Genomic DNA, 19741 nt, shown 5'->3' with positions numbered 1-19741 from the left:
CTGGTTAGAAAAGAGGAGGCCAAGGGAAGACCTCTTTACAATCTACAGCTTCTCCCCAGGGACAAGTGGAAGGTATGATTCTGTGAAATAAATGTAAGCAGAATTTTAATAATAGAAATACTTACCAATGACCTCTACATTGATGAATGCTTCTGCCTGCCCATGTTTGTTTCGAAGAATAATCCTGTACCTTCCCTTATCTGATTTCTTTGCTTCAAAAATTTTGAAGGTAGTGCAGTCAGTTGTTGTATCAACAGTTGTTGTGGGCAGACTTTCTCCTGCTTTTGACCATTCAGCTTCTGCTCTTGGGTAGGCATCGTATGGCACAGTCATAGTTAAAGGCTTCCCAACATCAACGACAAGATTTTGATCACCAGTCTTGATTTTAGGTGCAGCTAAGAAAGATGAATGTGACAAGTAAGGTATAAAGATGAATGCAACTTGTGTGTATATATATATATATATATAAAAAAATCATATATTTGTGTAGTCAGCAAAAGTGTTAACATAGAGAAGTAAAAGGAGCTGTTGTGTAAATTCTAAGCAAATCCTTTTTATACTCATTGGACAGCCCAGAGAAAGAAATTCTCCTGTATTGTGTTCTCTTATAAAATCAGGATAGAGGAAGTTGCTTTTTGAGCATTAATTTAATTATTTTATTTGTCAGTCCGCTAAAGCAGACAAATTAGGAATTAAATGTCTTATATATGACTGAAATAAGTAAGCCAGATAATTTCCATGTTTTATAAGTGACTTAATAAAAAGGTTCTGTCTTCTTTAAGCTCAAATAACACTCAGACATTGAAAAGTGATCTATATTTCCTCAACAGTTGGATCAGCATGGTATAACAAAAAATATTTTTTGCTTGAATTATAATTCATACAGTTTAACAGACTTGCGCTTTTCTCAGGCTGATTGTTGTATTCATTTTAGTTCAACTCTTTAAAAGGACAAAAATCAATTTATTTAAACAGTTAATTCACTAATCCAAGATTTTATAAAAGAAACACAAAGCAAGCAACTTACCAGCTAATTCAAGCTTAGCTCTAGCTTCCTTATCTTTGGCGATAAATCTGTATTCCCCTTGGTCACGGGGCTTTATCTCGCAAACCTGCAGCCTGTGGATCTTCCCTTCACTCATCATCTGATGTTTGTCACCTTGGATGATAATCATGTTGTTTCTCAGCCATTTGACCTCCACACCATCTTTGTTCAATTCAGCCATGAAGATGACATCTGCACCGGGAGCTTCGTAAATATCTTGTGGTGGTCGGATAATCTCAACAGGGATTTCTGAAATAAATATTAATTAATTGGTGTTATTTGTTTATTGTTTCTACTATTATTAAACAACGAAGAAATAAATCCTATTTGATTTTACAAATACCTTCAACAAAAAGTCTTGCCCTAGATCTCCTGTCATCCACTCCACAGGAATATTCGCACTCATCATCTAGTCTACAGTCTTTTATGATTAACCGGTGCAGATTTCCATCCTTTTCAAACTGGTATCTTTATGGGGGAGAAAAATAATTGGCATTTTAGCTTCCAGACCAAGCAACAAAGTAAAGTATGTTTGACACATTAACAAGCATAATAAAATGTACATACTTTTTGCCTTCTTTGATTTCTCTTCCATTTCTGTACCATTTTACACTGACTTTCTCTTTGGAAAGCTGGCATGTAAAGACAGCATCATCAAATTCAGTGACAGTCTGATCCTGAAGATGTTCAGTGAAGTCTGCTGGTGCTTCTGTGATGAGAAGCTCTGCAACAGATTTGTCTTGTCCAGCAGTAACAGTGTATTCACCTTCATCTATAAATCCACAGTCTTTAATGATCAATGAGTGTTTGAATTTATCAATTTTGTACAAAATGCGCCTGTCAAATGTGATCTCTTCGCCATTCTTTGTCCATTTGAGAGTTGCATTAAGGCGATTGACTTTGCACCAGAATGTGACAGTTTTCTTTTCCATGGTCTCAATATCTTCAAGGGGCTCAACAATTTTGAGATCCTCCTCTGTTATGACAAAAAAGCGAACATTTTTACATCCTCATATGAAACTGAATGTAGATAATGAAACAATTTTAATACAGTGCAAGATATTTACCTAATACTGTTAAGGCAGCAGAGCTTTTGACCTGTTCACCTCTCTGGTTTGACAGTGCAATGCTGTAGGTAGCTTGATCTTTCAGCTCTGCATCTCTGATTCTGAGAGTGTAAACTAAACCCTTCTGAACAATAATGTACTTTGCACTATCAAATATTGCCTCATCATTTTTGTACCACTTCTCTTTGGCACCTTCTTTATTAACTTCACAGTTGAAGATAACTTCTTGACACTCATTAACTTCTTCATCCTTAAGAGGAGTTATAATTCTGAGTTTTTCTGAAATTGAGAAAACAGAAGAAATAGAACATCACATAGTATAAGGAGTGCAACAAAATATGCACCTACATATTAATAAAATAAAGCTTACCAATCACTCCTAAGTGTGCTGCAGCTTTAGCTTCACCAACCATGACACTATACATTCCTGTATCTCCTAGAATAGTGTCTTTAACCACAAGTGTCCTCTTCTTGCCATCTGAAATTATGTCGTACTTATCACCAGGCTCCAGGACTGTGTCACCCCTCAGCCACTGTACTTCAATGGCCTCTTTGGATACTGTACAGACAAATTCAGCTTTTTCTCCTTCAAGCACCTCAAGATTTTGTGGTCTGGTAAGAAATTCTGCTGCAAGTTCTGAAAGAAAACATTTTTGTAGATATGTATAATTTGATTTTATTTTTACTTGTGAATTGAATAAACCAAGTTGTGTGTTCTTACTGTTTTGAAATATTTTAATTTTTTTTTCCCAGAAAACAAGGCCCCCAAAGTAAAATTCTTACCATGCACAGTAAGTTTTCCTGTTGTACTAGAGCTTGGGAGCTTGCAAGTATATTTGCCAGCATCTTCCGGATGAGCATTATGTATAAGAAGAATTCTCTTTCTACCATCAGAAATGTGTTCAAATCTACCACCGTCAGGTACTTCTTCATCTCCTTTAAACCAAGTGACTTCAGCATTAGGCCTTGAAACTTCACAGATCAATTTTACAGTGTCATTTTCATTTACTTCAAGATCAGGAAGATTTTTTGTGAAAACGGCCTCCTCCTCTGCAAGAAGAATTTTGAAAGATGATTACAGTTTGTCATAAAAAACCCTCACATTTTTTTGTTATTCATGTATTAGATTCTAAAACACTGTGTTTACCTATCACTGTAAGTAGGCCTGAAGTTCGAGCTGTTTTTGCTTCACAGGAATATTCAGCTTCATCATCAAAGACACATTTATTGACAACAAGAATGTGTTCTGCTCCTTTGGAAATTATATCATACTTTTTGCCTTTTCTGATTTCCATGCCATCCTTAAACCACTTCACCTGTTTCAGAACAAATTATCATGGTTATTGGTAGTAACATCCTGTGTTCTTTTATAACAACAAAATAGAGTTGTCTCCTCTAGTTGAAAGAGTTACTGAGACTAAAAAGTATTATTATTGACCTTGACACCAGGACGAGAAATTTCACATTCAAATCGAGCAGATTGTTTTTCTTTAACCTCAAGGTCAGTTAGGGGTTTCAGGAACTCCACACGAATAGCTGTAAGAGAAGAAAAAAATTTTTAGTAGAGGAAAATCTACAGTAGAGAAGAAAAAAATTGCTTTGATGATATTATTATTAGTCTATTAGTCATAGACATTAGTACATAGCTTTTACAGCATCTAGAATTTTATAGAAAACTAAATTACTCACGTTCTACATTGAGAAAACATGATGTCTTAAAATCCTTAGCATCACAGCTATACGTTTTTGCATCGTCCAGTGTGCAGCCACGGATGATGAGTTTTCTGACCCTGCCATCAGAAATTATATCATACTTCTTTGATTTGTGAATTTCTTCTCCATTTTTGAACCATTTAACTTTTGCGTTTTCCCTGGAAACTTCACATTCCAGTGTTGCAGTGGCCTCCTCTTCAACAGTCTGGTCCTCAAGCGGTTTAGTAAATTCAACAGGGGGTTCTAAAAGAGACAGATAGATTTTTTGATAGAAAAAGATCTAAATTATAGCCAGTCTTCTGCTTGTACAGAACAGTCCTATGCTATTTACTAATTTTCCTTGACTGAATAATCAAAAAGGCTCTTGGGTGTCTCTGCTTAAGGTTTTGTTAACAGGCATGGTTTTGTTTGTTCTCCTAATTTTCTCATTTTAAGCCTACTGTAAGATTAGACTGAATGATATCCTTATCCGTGGTTTTTTTACTTACAAATCATCACAAAGCCTTGCAAATCAGTTTCTTTAGCTGAACCACACCCATGTCATCTGAGGTCTGACCTGAGAGAATTTTTTTCCAAGTTTTTCCTTGGATTACTGGATTAGTGTGTGCCCTTTTTTATTTCTTAATGGTACACAGCTTGCAAGTGTACAATATACAGACAACGTTATGTCACTTGACTGATGGTACAGGTATGCTCTCATAGGCTTCTGGATATTCCAAAGAACAGAAAAAGCCACCGGGAGCCATAAAGGTCAGTATTTGTGGGTCCTCTGGAGGCCAATTGATTGTTGAAGTATGTCATAAAGCCCTAGAAGTCCTAATGAACTGGTTCATCTCCCACATCTGATACATTTTCAGTATTTTCCCCTTTCTTCAGCTCTTCTGTGAAGCACAGAGATTTTAACTAGGTGGTTTTTTTAATCAGGAAAGTTATCTACCAGTCCAATATCAACTGTATGGTCCTACTAATTTGATATATGGTGTATATTAACATTCTACTCCAGGGTGAATAATGAATGGCCCATTAACACTGATTATGGTTTAACTAAAATGACTGACTTACCTTTCACAAAAAGATTTGCTTGAGTTCTGAAATCTTTTGCTGTCAGTGATACCTCTCCTGCATCTGTTAATTTGACGTCTCTCAGAACAAGTGTGTGAACTCTCCCTTCAGCACGTGTCACAACCTTAAAAAGCACATAAAACCCCCTTTGTGATTATCTACAACAAATATTTAGGAAATATTTCATGAAATAGCATTGTTATTTGTTATCTGTGGAGCTTAGTTGTCCACTTTTATATGAAATTCTGATACTTTCCTCTTGTATATACTAGATATAGCTCAATCCTCAGTGCTTTGAGGATTTTGAGGCTGACTTGAGATCATGCCTATTTTGAACAGATAAAAAATTAGCAAATCTATGGGGAAAAGTTGGTATTACTGCTGCCTACATCTAAAGTAAAAACTTATACATATATAAAGAGGTTTGATACCACACACACAGGCTTCTGGAAGTGCAATTCTGACTTTACATTCTGCCTAAAAGACTAATTTTTGTGCAGAAACTACTTTGTAATCATGACTTTGTATTGGGCTACTTTTACAAAAACATCCCTTTTCTGTAGGAGTGGACCCGGGGGTCCTGGGGGATTCAAGGACACATCCTGCATTGCAGCCGTCAAGAGGACTGCTACTTATTCATGCTGTAAATTTTAACATAGCTCTTGAAGAATTCTTTTTATCTATTTTCAGAGAAGTATGTGATTAGGTAGTAGATGCTGGTTCAGAAAAATAAAGGAAAAAAGAAAGCTTCTGCTAAATAACAAGGCTAAAATATTGAGTTGCCATTGAGAAGGCAGTCCCTTTTGTTTCAGAGGGAAGGAAGGAACAAAGAGGCTGTCCTTCCTCCCAAGTGGTCACTGTGCCCCTGAAAATTATCTCTAGTGAGTATTCATCTGAAAGAGACTGAGATGAAGCCCAATATATATATGACCAAGATAAATAGCAAAGATAAACAAAGAAGTCACTTCGATCAATAAAGGTTATATGTGTGCAGCTGAAAAGGTTTGAATTACCAACGGCTAAAATGAAACACTTCTACAATTAGACTGATTCTTGAAGACAGTTGTAAATATGTTTCAAGAGAGTATTTTAAATGGCTAGAAAGTGATGCATTAAGTAAACATGGTTTACTCTCAATTTCTTCTTGATAAAATTTCAACTGAAGTCAAATGACAGTTTTGACTGCCCAGGTAAACTGAATGAAAATCTCAAATTTTTTTCATGTAATTAAAATGATAGCTCAGACAGATAAGACCGAAATAATGTTCCATCATACAGAATATGGAGCATTAAATATTTTTCTTGCTAGGCAGTAATAACTGTCAATCCTCTGCACTGATCAATGGTTTTTCATAATTTTATTCTGAAACTCAGAAATAATTACCTTGATTTATTTCATGTCTGATCTACTGAGTTTCAACTTTGTTTATTTACCCTTAAGTAGACTAATAGGGTCCCCTATCACCATGATTTGTTTTTCTTTTCCTATTTTTATATTCTATTTCTTTTATAAAATAGTTTTTATTTATGCAAATTTGGTGAAGCTTAGAAAGATCTATCAAAACCTGAAAATAATATGTTAAAATTTGTATTTAAAAGGAAAAAAAATCTACACCAAAGCATTATTAGCAGCATTATTACAGGTTCTGAAACTTTGCTGTGTCATGTAATGCCTTGAAAGTTTGCTTTGTGTGAGATTTTCAACTTCTATTTTCATTTGCTTTATTTTCTTTAGACCTAGTATGTAAAAAGGAAGTCTTAAACCCAGTAATAATCCTTTACATTTCTTAATGTATTTATTTATGTTTCTTTATTTATTGCCCTTACCATTAACTTTAAATATTAAATTGATTGCATTCCAGGCTGCTCAGATCTCAGAGTTAAGAGCCAGCACTTGATGAAGGGTTAAAAATAGCTAGTGAGAAGTGCTTGACAAGCAAATCTGCCCAGAGAGTTATCTGGAGAGCCAGAACAAATGCCTGAAATGGAATTTGAATCCTCTTAATCCCCTTATATGCAGAATTGGACTGCAACTCAGCATTCGGGAGGAAAAAAAGGTTTTCCTGATAGCACCTTTTAAAATCCTCTCACTGTAATCACAAGTAACCTGAGCAAAAATTATTCAGTATCCCTGTGGCTGAGTCTCCAACAGAATCAGACATAAAAATCACTGTTGTAACGATTGATATTTTGGAACCTTAGTTTCCCTTTCTATAACAAATACTTGTAGTATTCCAGAATACTGGAATTTCTGGGAAAAAAATTGCTATATCTGATTTAGTGAGGATTTACCCTTTGGCACAGTAGCACTACAATATTGCTGTATCTTAGTACTTCTGCTGGCAGAAAGTAAATAAGAAATAAAGAAGGGGAAGAGACTTGAAAGAGAAGGAGGAGGAGGAAATATGAAGAAAAGTAAAGTTTAGTTTCTTTACCTTATCACTGGGCTCCAATTTCTTTCCTTGCAGGAACCACTCTACTGGGATTCCCTCATAAGAGAGTTCACAATCGAAGGTTGCGGATTCCCCAGCTGTCACTGTTACATCCTTGAGGGGTCTCAGCAAGCCAATTACTCGAGCTTGGTAAGGAGAAGACATAATTTTCAGATTAGTCACTTCTACCCAAGAGAGAGCTGCTGCTGCCCTTATGTACTAATCTCCATGGTGGCTTCCCTCAAGAGAGACAGACATCGCTATGCTGCTCTTTAAATTCCCTAAATAGAAGAGGCCACCCTGGGTTCTTAGGGGAGGGCTGGTCACCTACAATTTCCTATTTGCAGAGCGTGTTTCTTTAAATTGAACAAGGTCAGCAAGAAAGTTGCTGTGCATCTGTCTCCCTGCCAAGCCTTGCATGCCTATTGCTAGATAAGGCATGTGTTTTCCAAAATAGCGAGGGCTAGGATTGGAGTGGGAAACAAGTGGTCTTCAACCATGTAGTCTGTCCCTGTCCATCAAGCTCTTAACCCTATCCCCAGATATCACTGTTATCCTATCCTCTCCAGTTAACATGATACTTTCACGCAGTAAAGCCTTTGCTTCCAATACTTTGATTTCATAACAGCATATGATGCCAGACCATGAAGCAGCCTTCAGGGCCATCTCCTGATTTTTACTTCTCCTACACAAATAAGTTATAAACAAGGTAAAAAAAACATATAGGACATTCCTAAACTGAAAAATTAAGATGATTTGAGTAACTAATCCTGGAGTTGCTATACTTGAAAGGATAGCTGCAGATGCAATACACTACAGAGATTTTCCACCCATTCCCAAGAGGCAATGAGTACCATGTTTTCACTTTATTAATTTCAGTTTAAAAGACACTTACGCTTCACTCGAAGGTGAGCACCAGACTTGGCATTTGCTGCTTGGAAATCTACTCCACCAGCTTGATCTAAGCGCACATTGTAGAGGGTAAGGAAGTGCTTTTTGCCTTCTTCCTTGATTTCACATTCCTGCAAAAATAGAATTGAAACAATTATTTTGTACTCCTCACCACAAGAGCCCCTACTTTTCCTCATACCAAGCATTTGTTTTCTCCTTCTCCATTCACAAACTTAGGCCCACTGCCACATGAAATACATCTTAAAAACATGAATTCATATGTTCTTCCTTTCAAAGTCTCTTCCTAATACAGTCTGCTTCCTCTTTGAAAGAAAGAGCAGGAGGCACCACATTTGTGTGCTGATTAACTAGCCAATATATCAATATGTAGATCGGTCAGACCGTTACATCAAGGAATTGCCAAATTATTGCCGGTTGTGATTGCATTGTTTCTTTATTTTCCAGATCCTTCCAGCAAGGAATTAAGAATATTTGACTAAGGTCGATACCATTTTATACTAATTTTAACAGTCACAGAAATGAAAAAGAGTTTGAAAATATGATCTACATCTATTTAAACCAAACATAACTCAAAAACTAAAGGCAAATGCAAGCAATACAGAGTTTGTATTTTTAAATGCCCTTATGTTTAAGTGAATGATACAAGGTCTTTGCACTTTGGATACATGATTGTTAGGGACTAGCAATAGAGAATATACCTATTTATGCAAAATAATTTATTTTTTTTTATATAACATTTTGGACTAAGTTTGTACTACATTTTAAAAGTTATGAATGAAAAAACACAGAATTTTCATTACAGTGACCCTTATTGAAAGCATAAAGAGATTACTTTTAGTTTCTGAAGCCACTCTCTCCCTTACACCCTGGCTCCCTGCAAATTCTTGAGACACACATAAAAAACATCCTGAAATATTTGCTTACAGCTGATTCAGTAAGAGGTTCTCCTTTTAGCTTCCAGTTCCCATGGACCCCTTCCTCAGAGATTTCAATATCAAAACGGGCAGTCTCTGTCTCGATCACCTCCACACTGTATAGTGGTCGTACAATCTCAATATCCCGGTCTGCAGGAAAAAAAAGTGATTGACTCCCTCAATGCCTAGCAGATCCCACAAGGTCTCTACTACAGAGCAGCCCACTAAAATCACCATACCTTCAATATTGAGTTTAGCAGAGGTTTGATCAGTACCACAGTCACAAGTGTACTGTCCAATGTCTTTCTTCAAAGCTTTCTTGAGAATAAGGATTCTCTTTTTACCATCAGCCTTAATAACAACATTCTTTGATGCAGTAATTGGATTGCCATCCTTTATCCATTTCACTGGGGCATCTGCTTTGCTGATTTCACATTGTAAGATTACTTCATCTTTCTCTACGGCAGTGTAATCCTGCAGCTTCCCGGTGAAGTAAGGGTCTCCCTCTGCAACCAAAAGTTAAGATGGTTCAGTTTGAAGTTTTAGTCTTTCAAAAAAACCCCAATTAGTTACTACCATAAAATACATTTCTTATTTATGCCCTGCAAGAAGAATTAAATATAGTCCTTATAAAATATTTCACAGGTCTGTTTCAAGAAGGAAAACAATAAACATCTAAAAAAAAATTCTTTTTCTTCTGATGCTCTAGGAGTTTCAGAGCACTGTTTAAGTTATCTAATAACTAACTTTGCAACAGTTGCATGAAATTTTAAAGTTATTTTAATCATCCTTAGTGAATAAGAAAACAGAGATCCTAAGAAGAAAAACAAATTGTAAAATTTTCAAAATCACCGTGTAGATTTAGGCCAACCCCAAGACTTTCTGATTGTCATTTTGTATGAATAAGTCTCTTCTGACAATATATATGAGGTAAATTCTTTTGGGTGTTCTTACCAAGGACAGTGAGTTTAGCTTCTGAGGATTTGCCCATAGCTTCTACTTTAATCTGAGAAGTGTCATCAATAGTAAGATCTTTGATTGTGAGTGTATGGAATTTGCCATCATCTGTCATTGAAACCACTTTGCTGGTATGTAATCGTTGGTCATTCTTGAACCAGATAACAGAGATATTTTCATGGGAGAGTTCCACAGTGAACTCTGCAGTTTCTCGTTCCTTTTTGGTTACATCCTTGAGAGGAGTAATGAATTTCAGGCGGATACCTATAACAAAGTAACATTTCATTAACAATAACATTATCAATAAAACCTATTCAAGTACTATGATGCAAAACTTTCCTGGGAAGGCAAAGTCTAACAAACCTTCAATAATTAGCTTGGCACTTGTTCTTTTATCCTCAGCTTCAAACGTATATTTAACTTCATCCTCAAAGGCAACAGATTTAATAATGAGAGCATGCTTTGTTCCGTCTGAAACAATTTCAAATCTTTCATCAGGAGTGATCTCTTCTGTTCCTTTCAACCAGCGGAAAGTCTTGGGTTCTCTGGACACCTCACATTCAAACTTAGCTTCATCCTTCTCAAAGACCTTCACATCACTTAATGGAGTGATAAAGATGAGAGGTAATTCTGAAATCAAAGAAGAGATCTTTCACATCAGTGATAGGTTCATATAGAACTTTCTGATGCTAGGTTTGTTCTAATGCCCTGAAACACACGCGGAAATATTGGCCAAATGCAGACTGTACCTTTCACTTTCAGATTAGCAGCACTTTTAGCATTAGCAGCTTGGAAAGACACTTCTCCAGTCATATCAAGATTGCAGTTATGAAGGACAAGAATATGTTTCTTCCCATCTTCAATGATTTCACAGTCCTGGTGATAAAAAAACACATACACCCACTCCAAATATTAATATTTTAGGAAACCACCAAAAAAGCATTATTATTAAATATGTTTTTCTACTGTAAATTATGGTCTAAAAATAAAGAAGTGAGCTTACAGGTGAAGGTGTTAGGGTTTCTCCCTTTAGCTTCCATATAGGATGGACATCAGGCTCAGAAATTTCAACTTCAAAGCGTGCTGTTTCACCAACAAATACTTCCACCCCATACAATGGACGCTCCACTTTAATTATGCGAGCTAAAATAAAAAAAAAAATCAAAACAGTTCACATCTGTTTAGTCACAAACTCCATACCATAAAAATGTAATATTGGAAAGGATCTCAACTCTCTCCCTATTCCTTCTTTTGGGCATTCAAATGCTATGACCAATAAGTGTTTATCTACCCTGTTTTTAAAAAGCTGCAAGTTTGGGCAGTCTACGGCATCCTTCATTAATATATCTGAAAACATAGTTATTTTTAGTAAGAACATTTTTCCTAATAACTAACCAAGCTATCTGTTCAGTGAACTAAACTAACTGCTTTTTTTCCTGACTGTAAATTGACATAGAGACTAACATATTATCACTGTCTTTACAAAAGCCATTTATATACTGTCTCTAGTAAATACTTTTAATAATTGTAAATCTAATTATTTCAGCTATTCATTGTGACAGCATGCTTTCTATGGGTACATTTTTGGTCTTTCACTTGAGAGAGTGTCTGTCTGTCTACAGCATTTTACAAAGGTTTCAGTACTTTCCCTTAGCCAAGACATGATAACTTACATTCAACACCGATGTTAGCAGTTGTCTTGTCGGTTCCACAGTCACACTCATAAACACCCTTATCACTCTCTGCAGCCTTCTTGATCTTCAGGATACGGCGCAAACCATCCGTTTTTATGGAAATTCTGTTGGAAGCTACTAGTTCTTCACCATTTTTGTACCATTTTACTGGCACATCTTTGCTAAGTTCACACTCCAGAGTAATATCATCTTTCTCTACAGCACTGTAGTCTTGTAACTTCACAGTGAAATATGGATCGGCCTCTACAAAAGGTATAGTGGATATGTAAAGGTAAATTAGTAATATGAATTTACTAAAACATCGATATTTTGTCCCTTTCTACTTATAAAAATTGCTAATTCATATCATATAGCATATTTTAAATTATTTATGTATTACCTAAGACTTTGAGGTTGGCTTGTGTGTTCATGTCCTTGACTACGGCCTTTATTTCAGAAATATCATCAAGTGTTACTTCTCTCATTTCTAGTTTGTGAACTTTGCCTTCTGAAGTAATAAAAACTGTTCTGCTTGTATGAAGTCTCTTATCATTTTTGTACCATTTCACTGGCATGTCTTCATGGGAAAGCTCAAACTGAAAGTGAGCTGTTTCCCCTTCTTTCACTGTTTGATCCTGTAGAGGTGATATGAACTTCAGCCTCACACCTGTAAAGTAGACACATAAATACCATCAGAAAAAAGATTAATGTAGTTCTAAAAGATATATTCTTTATCCATTTTTTATTCTTTTGTTCATAAGAAACTTGCCTTCCACAAACAGTCTCGCTGTGCTCTTCTTGCCATCAACTTCAGCAGTGTACTCTCCCTCATCATCAAACTGTGAATCATTGATAACAAGAATATGTTTCTTTCCATCTGCAATGATGTCAAATTTTTCTCCAATCTTGAGTATATCAGTGCCCTTAGACCATATAACATTGGCTTCTCTGGTAAGGACACACTCAAATCTTGCTTGGCGCTTCTCAGGAACAGTAACATCTTTTAGGGGCACAGCAAAGTCCAGTTCAATTTCTAGAAGCAAAACATAACACATCATTTGTAACGTGCTCCATGTGAACTCTGTTTAAGTTGGTATCATACTCCATGGTGCATCATACCTTTGACTGTCAGGATAGCTGTAGTAACAGCGTTGAGTGCCTGATAAAGGACTTCACCAGCTTGCTCTAACTTGACTTTGTGTAAGGTTAGGAAGCGTTTTCCTCCTTCAGCTTTGATTTCACATGTCTGGAGAGATGAAAGAGTTTGGTAAATACAATGCCAATGCCTTACTGCTATGCTTTTTAACAAAAGATTTTATAAACATTTTATATGCAGTAAAGAGTCAGGGAGAAAGACTGAAATTGGTTTTCTAGGAAAGTTAACACTTTTACTCAATAATTTAAAAGACTGAGTAAATTTGTTCAGTGTTTCACACTTCTTTAGAATGCCAGAATAGTTCCTACAATGTAGATAGGATATTTCTATTATTGCCTGAATTATGTGTTGAAATCCCTTAAGAAAATGAAGGCTTTCAAACTTAGCTTTTATGGCATATAATCCTTACTTAGAGAACCAGTGTTTTTTTTAATCAACATAAGGTTTAGCCTTTCCATGTTCTGGACTTGAGTAGCAATGACAGATCTTGCCATAAAGACTCAAGAGGATGCTTACAGGTGAAGGTCTCAGGATTTCTCCTTTCAGCTTCCATTCACCAGGAATATCATCCTCAGATATTTCTGTATCAAAGTTTGCTGTTTCTTTCTCATAAACTGTAACATCCTCTAATGGCTTCAGAAGTTCAACTTCACGTTCTAGAATGCACAAATAAACACATATATAATTAGGTCAAGTTCTGATAGAGTTTTATAATAATTCAGGTTACTTTTTTTGTTTATTTAGACATTTTTCAACATTGGCCTATGAGGTGATTAAATAAAATCAAAAAAAAAGATTTCTTACCACCAAGGGTCAGTTTAGCTGGGTATCTGCGACCTTCAACTTCCACTGAATATTCTCCAACATCAGCAGGGCCAGCATTCTTGATTTTCAGGAAAATTTTATTTCCTTCTTTCAAGATTTCTGTCTTGTCAGTGGGTTCAGCAGGAATTTCCTCATCTCCTTTAAACCACTTAATGTTTGGTGTATCCTTGACAATGTCACAGCTGAAAGTAGCTGTTCCTTTTGGTTTAACATGCTGGTCTCTTATGGGTTTTACTAACCAGTCCCTTATAACCTCTGCATGATAAAAAGTTACATAGGAATACAGTTTAGTAGACTTTTACCAAAAATATACGTGTCATAAAAAGAAGAAAGAGAACTAACAGATTTTGTATTACAGTAAGCTTTTAATAGCTGTAAAAATCTTATCTGTCCATTTATATTGTAATACTACAAGAAAAACTTTTCCTGATTTTAAAACAGCCCAAATATCCTAGAGAAAAAAGAGAACGTGATTTTGATTGCTTACCTACTACCTTAACACAAGATGAGCATGACAGCTCAGAGTCTTCCACAGTAACAGTGTAAGTGCCAGCATCAGCATCATCTGAATCAGCGACCGTGAGAGAATGGGACAAACCAATAACACCCAGAGCAAACTTCCCAGGCTTGGGTATGATGATCCTACCATCCTTTCTCCAGACCACATTTCTTTCTTTGTTAAGCTCACACGTCAAGTACAGTGGCTGGCCTTTAATGACAGTGGTTTCTTCTTCAAGGGTTTTCACAAACCGCACTGGGAGTTCTGTGGGAAAAACATTATTTTGAATTGTTCACTTATATACAGAACATGTGATGCAAAAATACCTCGTATAATAATATGTGCAGCGAACGACAGAAACAAAAGGATGCATCTACCAACTACTGTAAAATTACAAAGCACCAGTTCTTCTAGCTTGAGGAGTAGCTAGCCTAAATTATTGATAAATTTCAAACAGGGAATACCTTCAACAATGAGTTTCGCTGTAGAGGTCTTCTCTTTGTTCCCCAGTCGTAATACACAAGTATATTCACCAGCGTCAGACAGCTGGACATCAATAATATGCAGCTTCCTATCTTTGCCATCAGCAATAAACTTGTGTTTGGGGCTCTCTCGGATGTTACTTCCATCTTTCATCCAGCTTGTAATTGCAGTGGATGGTGAAATAAGGACTTCAAAGATTGCAGAAGACCCAACAGACTCAGCTTCTTTTAGCACAATATCTTTCATCTCCTTGACAAACTTCAGTGGTACAGCCTTAAGTTGGTAAGTGAATGGCGGCTCTTCAGGAGGTTTTTCACCACCACTGCCTGGCCTGAGTTTCCTTCTTTCTGCATCTGCTGGTGAAGGTGTCTTCTTGGCTGTAATTCAGATTCAGAAATGAATAAACTAATCCTGATTCATTGCTTTTGGTTGTAGGTTGGGCTGATTTTGGTTGGGGTAGATTTAACAGCCTTCACAGAACCTAATAAGGGGCTGTGTTTTGGATTTGTGTTGAAAGCAGTGTTGATAATAAAGAGATGTTTTTGTTATTGCTGAGCGCACTTGTGCAGAGTCAAGGTCTTTTCTGCTTCTCATACTGCCCCATCAGTGAGTAGGCTGGGAGTGCACAAGAAGTTGGGATGAGACACAGTCAGGAAAGCTAATCCCAGCTGACCAAAGAGATATCCCATACCATATGGTGTCATGCTCAGTATATAAAACTGGGATGAAGAAGGAGGAAGGGGGGACATTCAGAGTTATGACATTTGCCCTTCAAGTGACGGAGCCCTGCTGTCCTGAATATGGGTGAACACCTGCCTGCCCATGGAAGTGGTGAATGAATTCCTTGTTTTGCTTTGTTTGTGTGTGCAGCTTTTGCTTTGCCAGTTAAACTGTCTTTATCCCAACCCACAAGTTTTCTCACTTTGACCCTTCTGATTCTCTCCCCCATCCCACTGTAGGGGAACGAGTGAGTGGCTGTGAGGGGCTTGGTTGCCAGCTGGGGTTAAACCATTACAGTCCTTTTCAATACCCAGTGTGGGGCTTGAAGGTCTGGAGATAACAGATTTGACTGGAATGGGTTAAATTGAATTTAATTGTGTTAGTGCTGTTTAGCTACTAATCGACAGGTTCCTGTTCTTGCCATGGAGCTTGCTTGCCTGACCGTATTGTTAGAGTCTAATGCTTGCTAGCTCCTGCTTTTTGATCTCGTAGTGCTGCTGTAGTGCTGCAGTGCTGACCATGCCACTCTGCTGTGCCTGGGAATGACTTGATAGCAGGCACTGTGATGTTCCTGGGCTGAGCAATGGCCTGGTCATCACTGTTGTTTGTGTGTGCTGCTGTGCCGGACAGTGCTCCAGTGCAAACTCAAGGCAAAGGGACTGTGACCTGTGGATGAGTCCACAGTGGAGCAAATATCCCCCTGCAGCCTGTGAAGGACCCCATGCTGGAGCAGGTGCATGCCATAGGCATGCCCACAGGCAGCTGTGACCCCAAGAGAATCTCACACTAGAGCGGACTGGTGATCCTTGTGGGGTCACCACATGAAGAGCTGCAGCCGGTGGGAAATGCTCACATTGGAGAAATCAGTGGAGCACTGTCTCCCGTGGAAGGGATCCCACAATGAGGCAGGGAAACAGAGGTTCCCCTGAAGCTCATGGTGTGGACCATGGTAAGGCAGGCTGTCCCCCTGCAGCTCATGGGGTCTAATGGTGGAGACTGTAATTACTATAGTAGGAATCCCATGTGGCTAGCTGGACTAGGAGCAATGAAAAGAGTTCATTGCAATGTTAAATCCTGTAACCTGGCCCAAAACGACCAGGGCTGAAAATTTTAATGTAGATATCTTTAAACTGTTGTAAGCCATTATTTGAGCTGTATGTTACAGGAGTTACTATAACAGAAACCACGCAAATCAAAGGAGAAAAGTCTTACAAGTAGAAGCGCAAGTGCAACAGTGACTCAATTTGAGTCAGCTTTGGTGCCAAATAACTCTATGTAATACACCACCTCGTCTGTCCTGAGTGACCACCATAAGAGATGGAGCCCAATGTCATGGACCAAATTAATTCAGTGGATATTTTGTGGACATTAGTGGACATTTTATGGACATTTTGCTGTGCTGGTCCATTGACTAAGGGAATGATATGCATGCATCATACCAAAGGATGGGAAGGGGTGTGATGTTTCATGAGGTTGTATTGAATAGTGTGGGACCTGAAAATTATGTAAATGATATAGAATAAGGGATGGATAATGTGCTGGTTTGGGCTGTGGGAGAGTTAGTTTTATTCATAGTAGCTTGTATGGGGCTGCACTTTGAACTTCTGCTGAAAACAGTGGGAATGAGCGGCTGTGTGGTACTGGGTTGCCATGACAAGGTTTGTAGTATCCTACCTTTGACTGGACTGATACCCTTCGGAGCCTCTTCTTTTGGTGGCTTGGCCTCTGAAGTAGAACAGCAATATTATTAGGAATGTAGTTAAATAAAGATACTTAATAAGACAAGCATTTATTTTACATATCAGATTTTTTCTTCCTTTAGTTATCGTACATGTACAAAGGGAAGAAGATATAAACATATGTATATATGTTTATATATGAACTTATACTGTCTATATCTCAATGGTAAGTTCAGTATCTTGAAGCATGGGAAGCAGTAAGGACTAAGAGGCAGCTTAGAAACTCCTAGCTCCTCTATGTATTGTCCTGCCCCTTCTTCTGTAAAATTTTGCCATTCCTTGATACTAGATTTAAGATTAGGCCCTTGATCAATACCCACCTGTCAGCCAAAATAGTTCAAGTACCTATTAAAATTATATGTTGGGGTTTTTTTCAGAAAAGTCATACACTTTTACTAATGAAGACCACAGAAATAGAAGCTGTGTAAATTAAGTACATGTTTCAGGACAATGTGGTACTTTCACAAGTGAGGGATGTTCTGTAACCTAATTTGTGATGAATCATCTCAGATTTTGAAAATATTACCCATGCTATGCTGCTTCTCATTATCTTTTTGTGAAAGGAAATATAAAAAATACTTTTAATGGGAGAATGATATGAATGAAATGCAGGACAGATTTTAGTGCAGTGGATGGAAAAATGAATACTATAAAAAATGAGTGAGTTTTTCTGAGAGGATAATGGTGGACAAATGATTTAAACAGTCTTATAAAAGTGTAAGACTAAGACAATGAACAGTAATCACACAGATGTATGTACAGACAGGTAAGACAAACATATCAAGAGTGGCTGAATGCCAGTACAGCCAAATGACAGACTACGATGGAATTGTGAATGGTGTTACTAAAACATCACAATGGCAAGTGGTATTTTCCTGAAGCAAATAGTACAAGCACGTCGTGGAAGAATTCGGCATCAGTCTTCCTCACCTCTCTTTGCATGAGACTTTGCAGGAACATCCAGAACTTCACATGATTGTCCAGGTACATCCAAATCCCTGTTTTCACTTGAAAGTGTAGTGGCCTGCTCAATTAGATGAGCAGGTTCTGATTTCTGGTACTTTTTCTCTCCTGCTTTCTTGGGAGTTATCTTACCTATACTTGAGGAGTAAGTAACTTCTTCATTTGCATGTATTCCTTTGCTTGATGGCAATTTGTCTAAAAGCTTTCCCTTCTCTTTTGTCATGGTACCAGTTGTGCTTTCCCCAATGCCATGTTTAGCTGATGTTTTTTCCTCTGCTGTACCTTCTGTAGATTTCATTTCTTCAATTTTATCTTTTCTGCTTTTGTGAACTAGAACCTCCTTATGTTCATCCTGAATGGTATGAACTTGCTGAAATAGTTTTTTATCTTGACTCCCTAGTGGCTGAATAGCAACTTTCTCTTCTGTCTCAGATCTGTTAACTACTTCATCTTTGTCTCTCTTCTCATTTTGTCCTGTGGAAGCTTCACTTTTGATCTCTTCTGCTGTAAACAGTGTATCAAATTCTTTTTCCACAGGCAGCTTTTCAGGGACATTTGATTTTCTAATTTTATCTTTTTTTATGTGAGGGCTGAAGATAGTTTTCTCCTCCTTCTCTGGTATAATCCTTTTGCCTGGTTTTTTATCACTTAGCAGTGCTTTCGCAGTCAACAACTGTCCTGAACCCTCCTCATAATGAACTTCTTCTTTCTCTGTAGAATGTTTTTCTCTTACTTTCCTTTCTACTACTTCTGGCTTAAGAATAGATGGTTTAAAGACTATGGGAGGTTTTTCTCTGGAAACCTCCTCATCTTCAGTGAAGTGTTCTAGGTCAACATCTTTTCTCAATGCTGGTTCAGCCTCTTCAGATAGATCTAAGGAATGTAGTTCTGGTGGTGTAAAGTCCAGTTTCTTACCCTTCTCATAATCTTGAATATCTTCCATTTTCTTTGCTTCTTTGTTAAAAATCTTATCTATAGAAATTTCAGCTACTGTGCTACCAGATTTATTAATCCATTGAGTTTTACTTGGTATGCCATTCTCCTTCATGGATTCTCCAAGAGGAACTTCCGATTTCTCTAGAGTAAAACCTCCTCTCTCATTTTCATTTCTAAGCAGAGGAGTTTCAACTATTCCTGCCTCTATGATATCCTGTACAAATAAAGTTTTATCCTTAATGTGAAATTCTTCAGGTTGCAAACTTATTTTTGATTTTTTCTCTTTTTCTAAAAGCCCTTTCTGGTCCCTGGGTTGATATGGTTTTTTGGGTTTGGGTGCATAAGTTGACTCCATTTCTCCTTTTCCATGCTCAAGAATCTCTCCTTCATGAAGAACACTAGACTTGTCAGAGCCTTTCTCTACAGCACCTTCCCTACGAACAAGTAATTTAATTTCATCCTCTTTTTCTTCACCAGAATCTCTTTCCACAGGTTCAGATGTTATAGAAATCAATTTCAGTTCCTCATCAGGTAGTGATAGTTCATCCTTTGTACAAGTAACATGATCTATTTTGACTTCTAATTTCTCATCTGCAGGAGTAGTCTTTCTTGAAACTACAGGTGCCATTTCTGCTTCCTCTTCTT

General features: G+C 37.3%; 1 protein-coding gene across 1 annotated transcript in view; it reads right to left on the bottom strand.

The window, feature by feature from the left end:
• Positions 1 to 19741, bottom strand: part of TTN (titin) — a 240366-nt gene that overhangs the window by 85439 nt on the left and 135186 nt on the right. Inside the window, exons 170-198 of the mRNA XM_050339889.1 lie at positions 17133 to 17183; positions 15519 to 15524; positions 14720 to 15115; positions 14244 to 14519; positions 13736 to 14011; positions 13448 to 13587; positions 12895 to 13021; positions 12545 to 12808; positions 12176 to 12442; positions 11776 to 12039; positions 11106 to 11245; positions 10852 to 10978; positions 10466 to 10732; positions 10100 to 10366; positions 9385 to 9651; positions 9156 to 9295; positions 8215 to 8341; positions 7323 to 7465; positions 4888 to 5011; positions 3802 to 4068; positions 3551 to 3648; positions 3260 to 3428; positions 2896 to 3162; positions 2483 to 2749; positions 2113 to 2391; positions 1613 to 2021; positions 1389 to 1513; positions 1028 to 1294; positions 126 to 395 (exon numbers count right to left, since the gene is read on the bottom strand). Coding sequence (XP_050195846.1) covers positions 126 to 395; positions 1028 to 1294; positions 1389 to 1513; positions 1613 to 2021; positions 2113 to 2391; positions 2483 to 2749; positions 2896 to 3162; positions 3260 to 3428; positions 3551 to 3648; positions 3802 to 4068; positions 4888 to 5011; positions 7323 to 7465; positions 8215 to 8341; positions 9156 to 9295; positions 9385 to 9651; positions 10100 to 10366; positions 10466 to 10732; positions 10852 to 10978; positions 11106 to 11245; positions 11776 to 12039; positions 12176 to 12442; positions 12545 to 12808; positions 12895 to 13021; positions 13448 to 13587; positions 13736 to 14011; positions 14244 to 14519; positions 14720 to 15115; positions 15519 to 15524; positions 17133 to 17183 — 6087 coding nt within the window. The remainder of the gene's footprint in view (positions 1 to 125; positions 396 to 1027; positions 1295 to 1388; positions 1514 to 1612; positions 2022 to 2112; positions 2392 to 2482; positions 2750 to 2895; positions 3163 to 3259; positions 3429 to 3550; positions 3649 to 3801; positions 4069 to 4887; positions 5012 to 7322; positions 7466 to 8214; positions 8342 to 9155; positions 9296 to 9384; positions 9652 to 10099; positions 10367 to 10465; positions 10733 to 10851; positions 10979 to 11105; positions 11246 to 11775; positions 12040 to 12175; positions 12443 to 12544; positions 12809 to 12894; positions 13022 to 13447; positions 13588 to 13735; positions 14012 to 14243; positions 14520 to 14719; positions 15116 to 15518; positions 15525 to 17132; positions 17184 to 19741) is intronic.

This window comes from Myiozetetes cayanensis, unplaced genomic scaffold (assembly GCF_022539395.1).
Source record: "Myiozetetes cayanensis isolate MyiCay16 unplaced genomic scaffold, myiCay2020 scf9, whole genome shotgun sequence".
Classification (NCBI taxonomy): Eukaryota; Metazoa; Chordata; class Aves; order Passeriformes; family Tyrannidae; genus Myiozetetes; species Myiozetetes cayanensis.
Note: the sequence above shows the minus strand (reverse complement) of the source record. Positions and strands in the feature narration are given on the sequence as shown.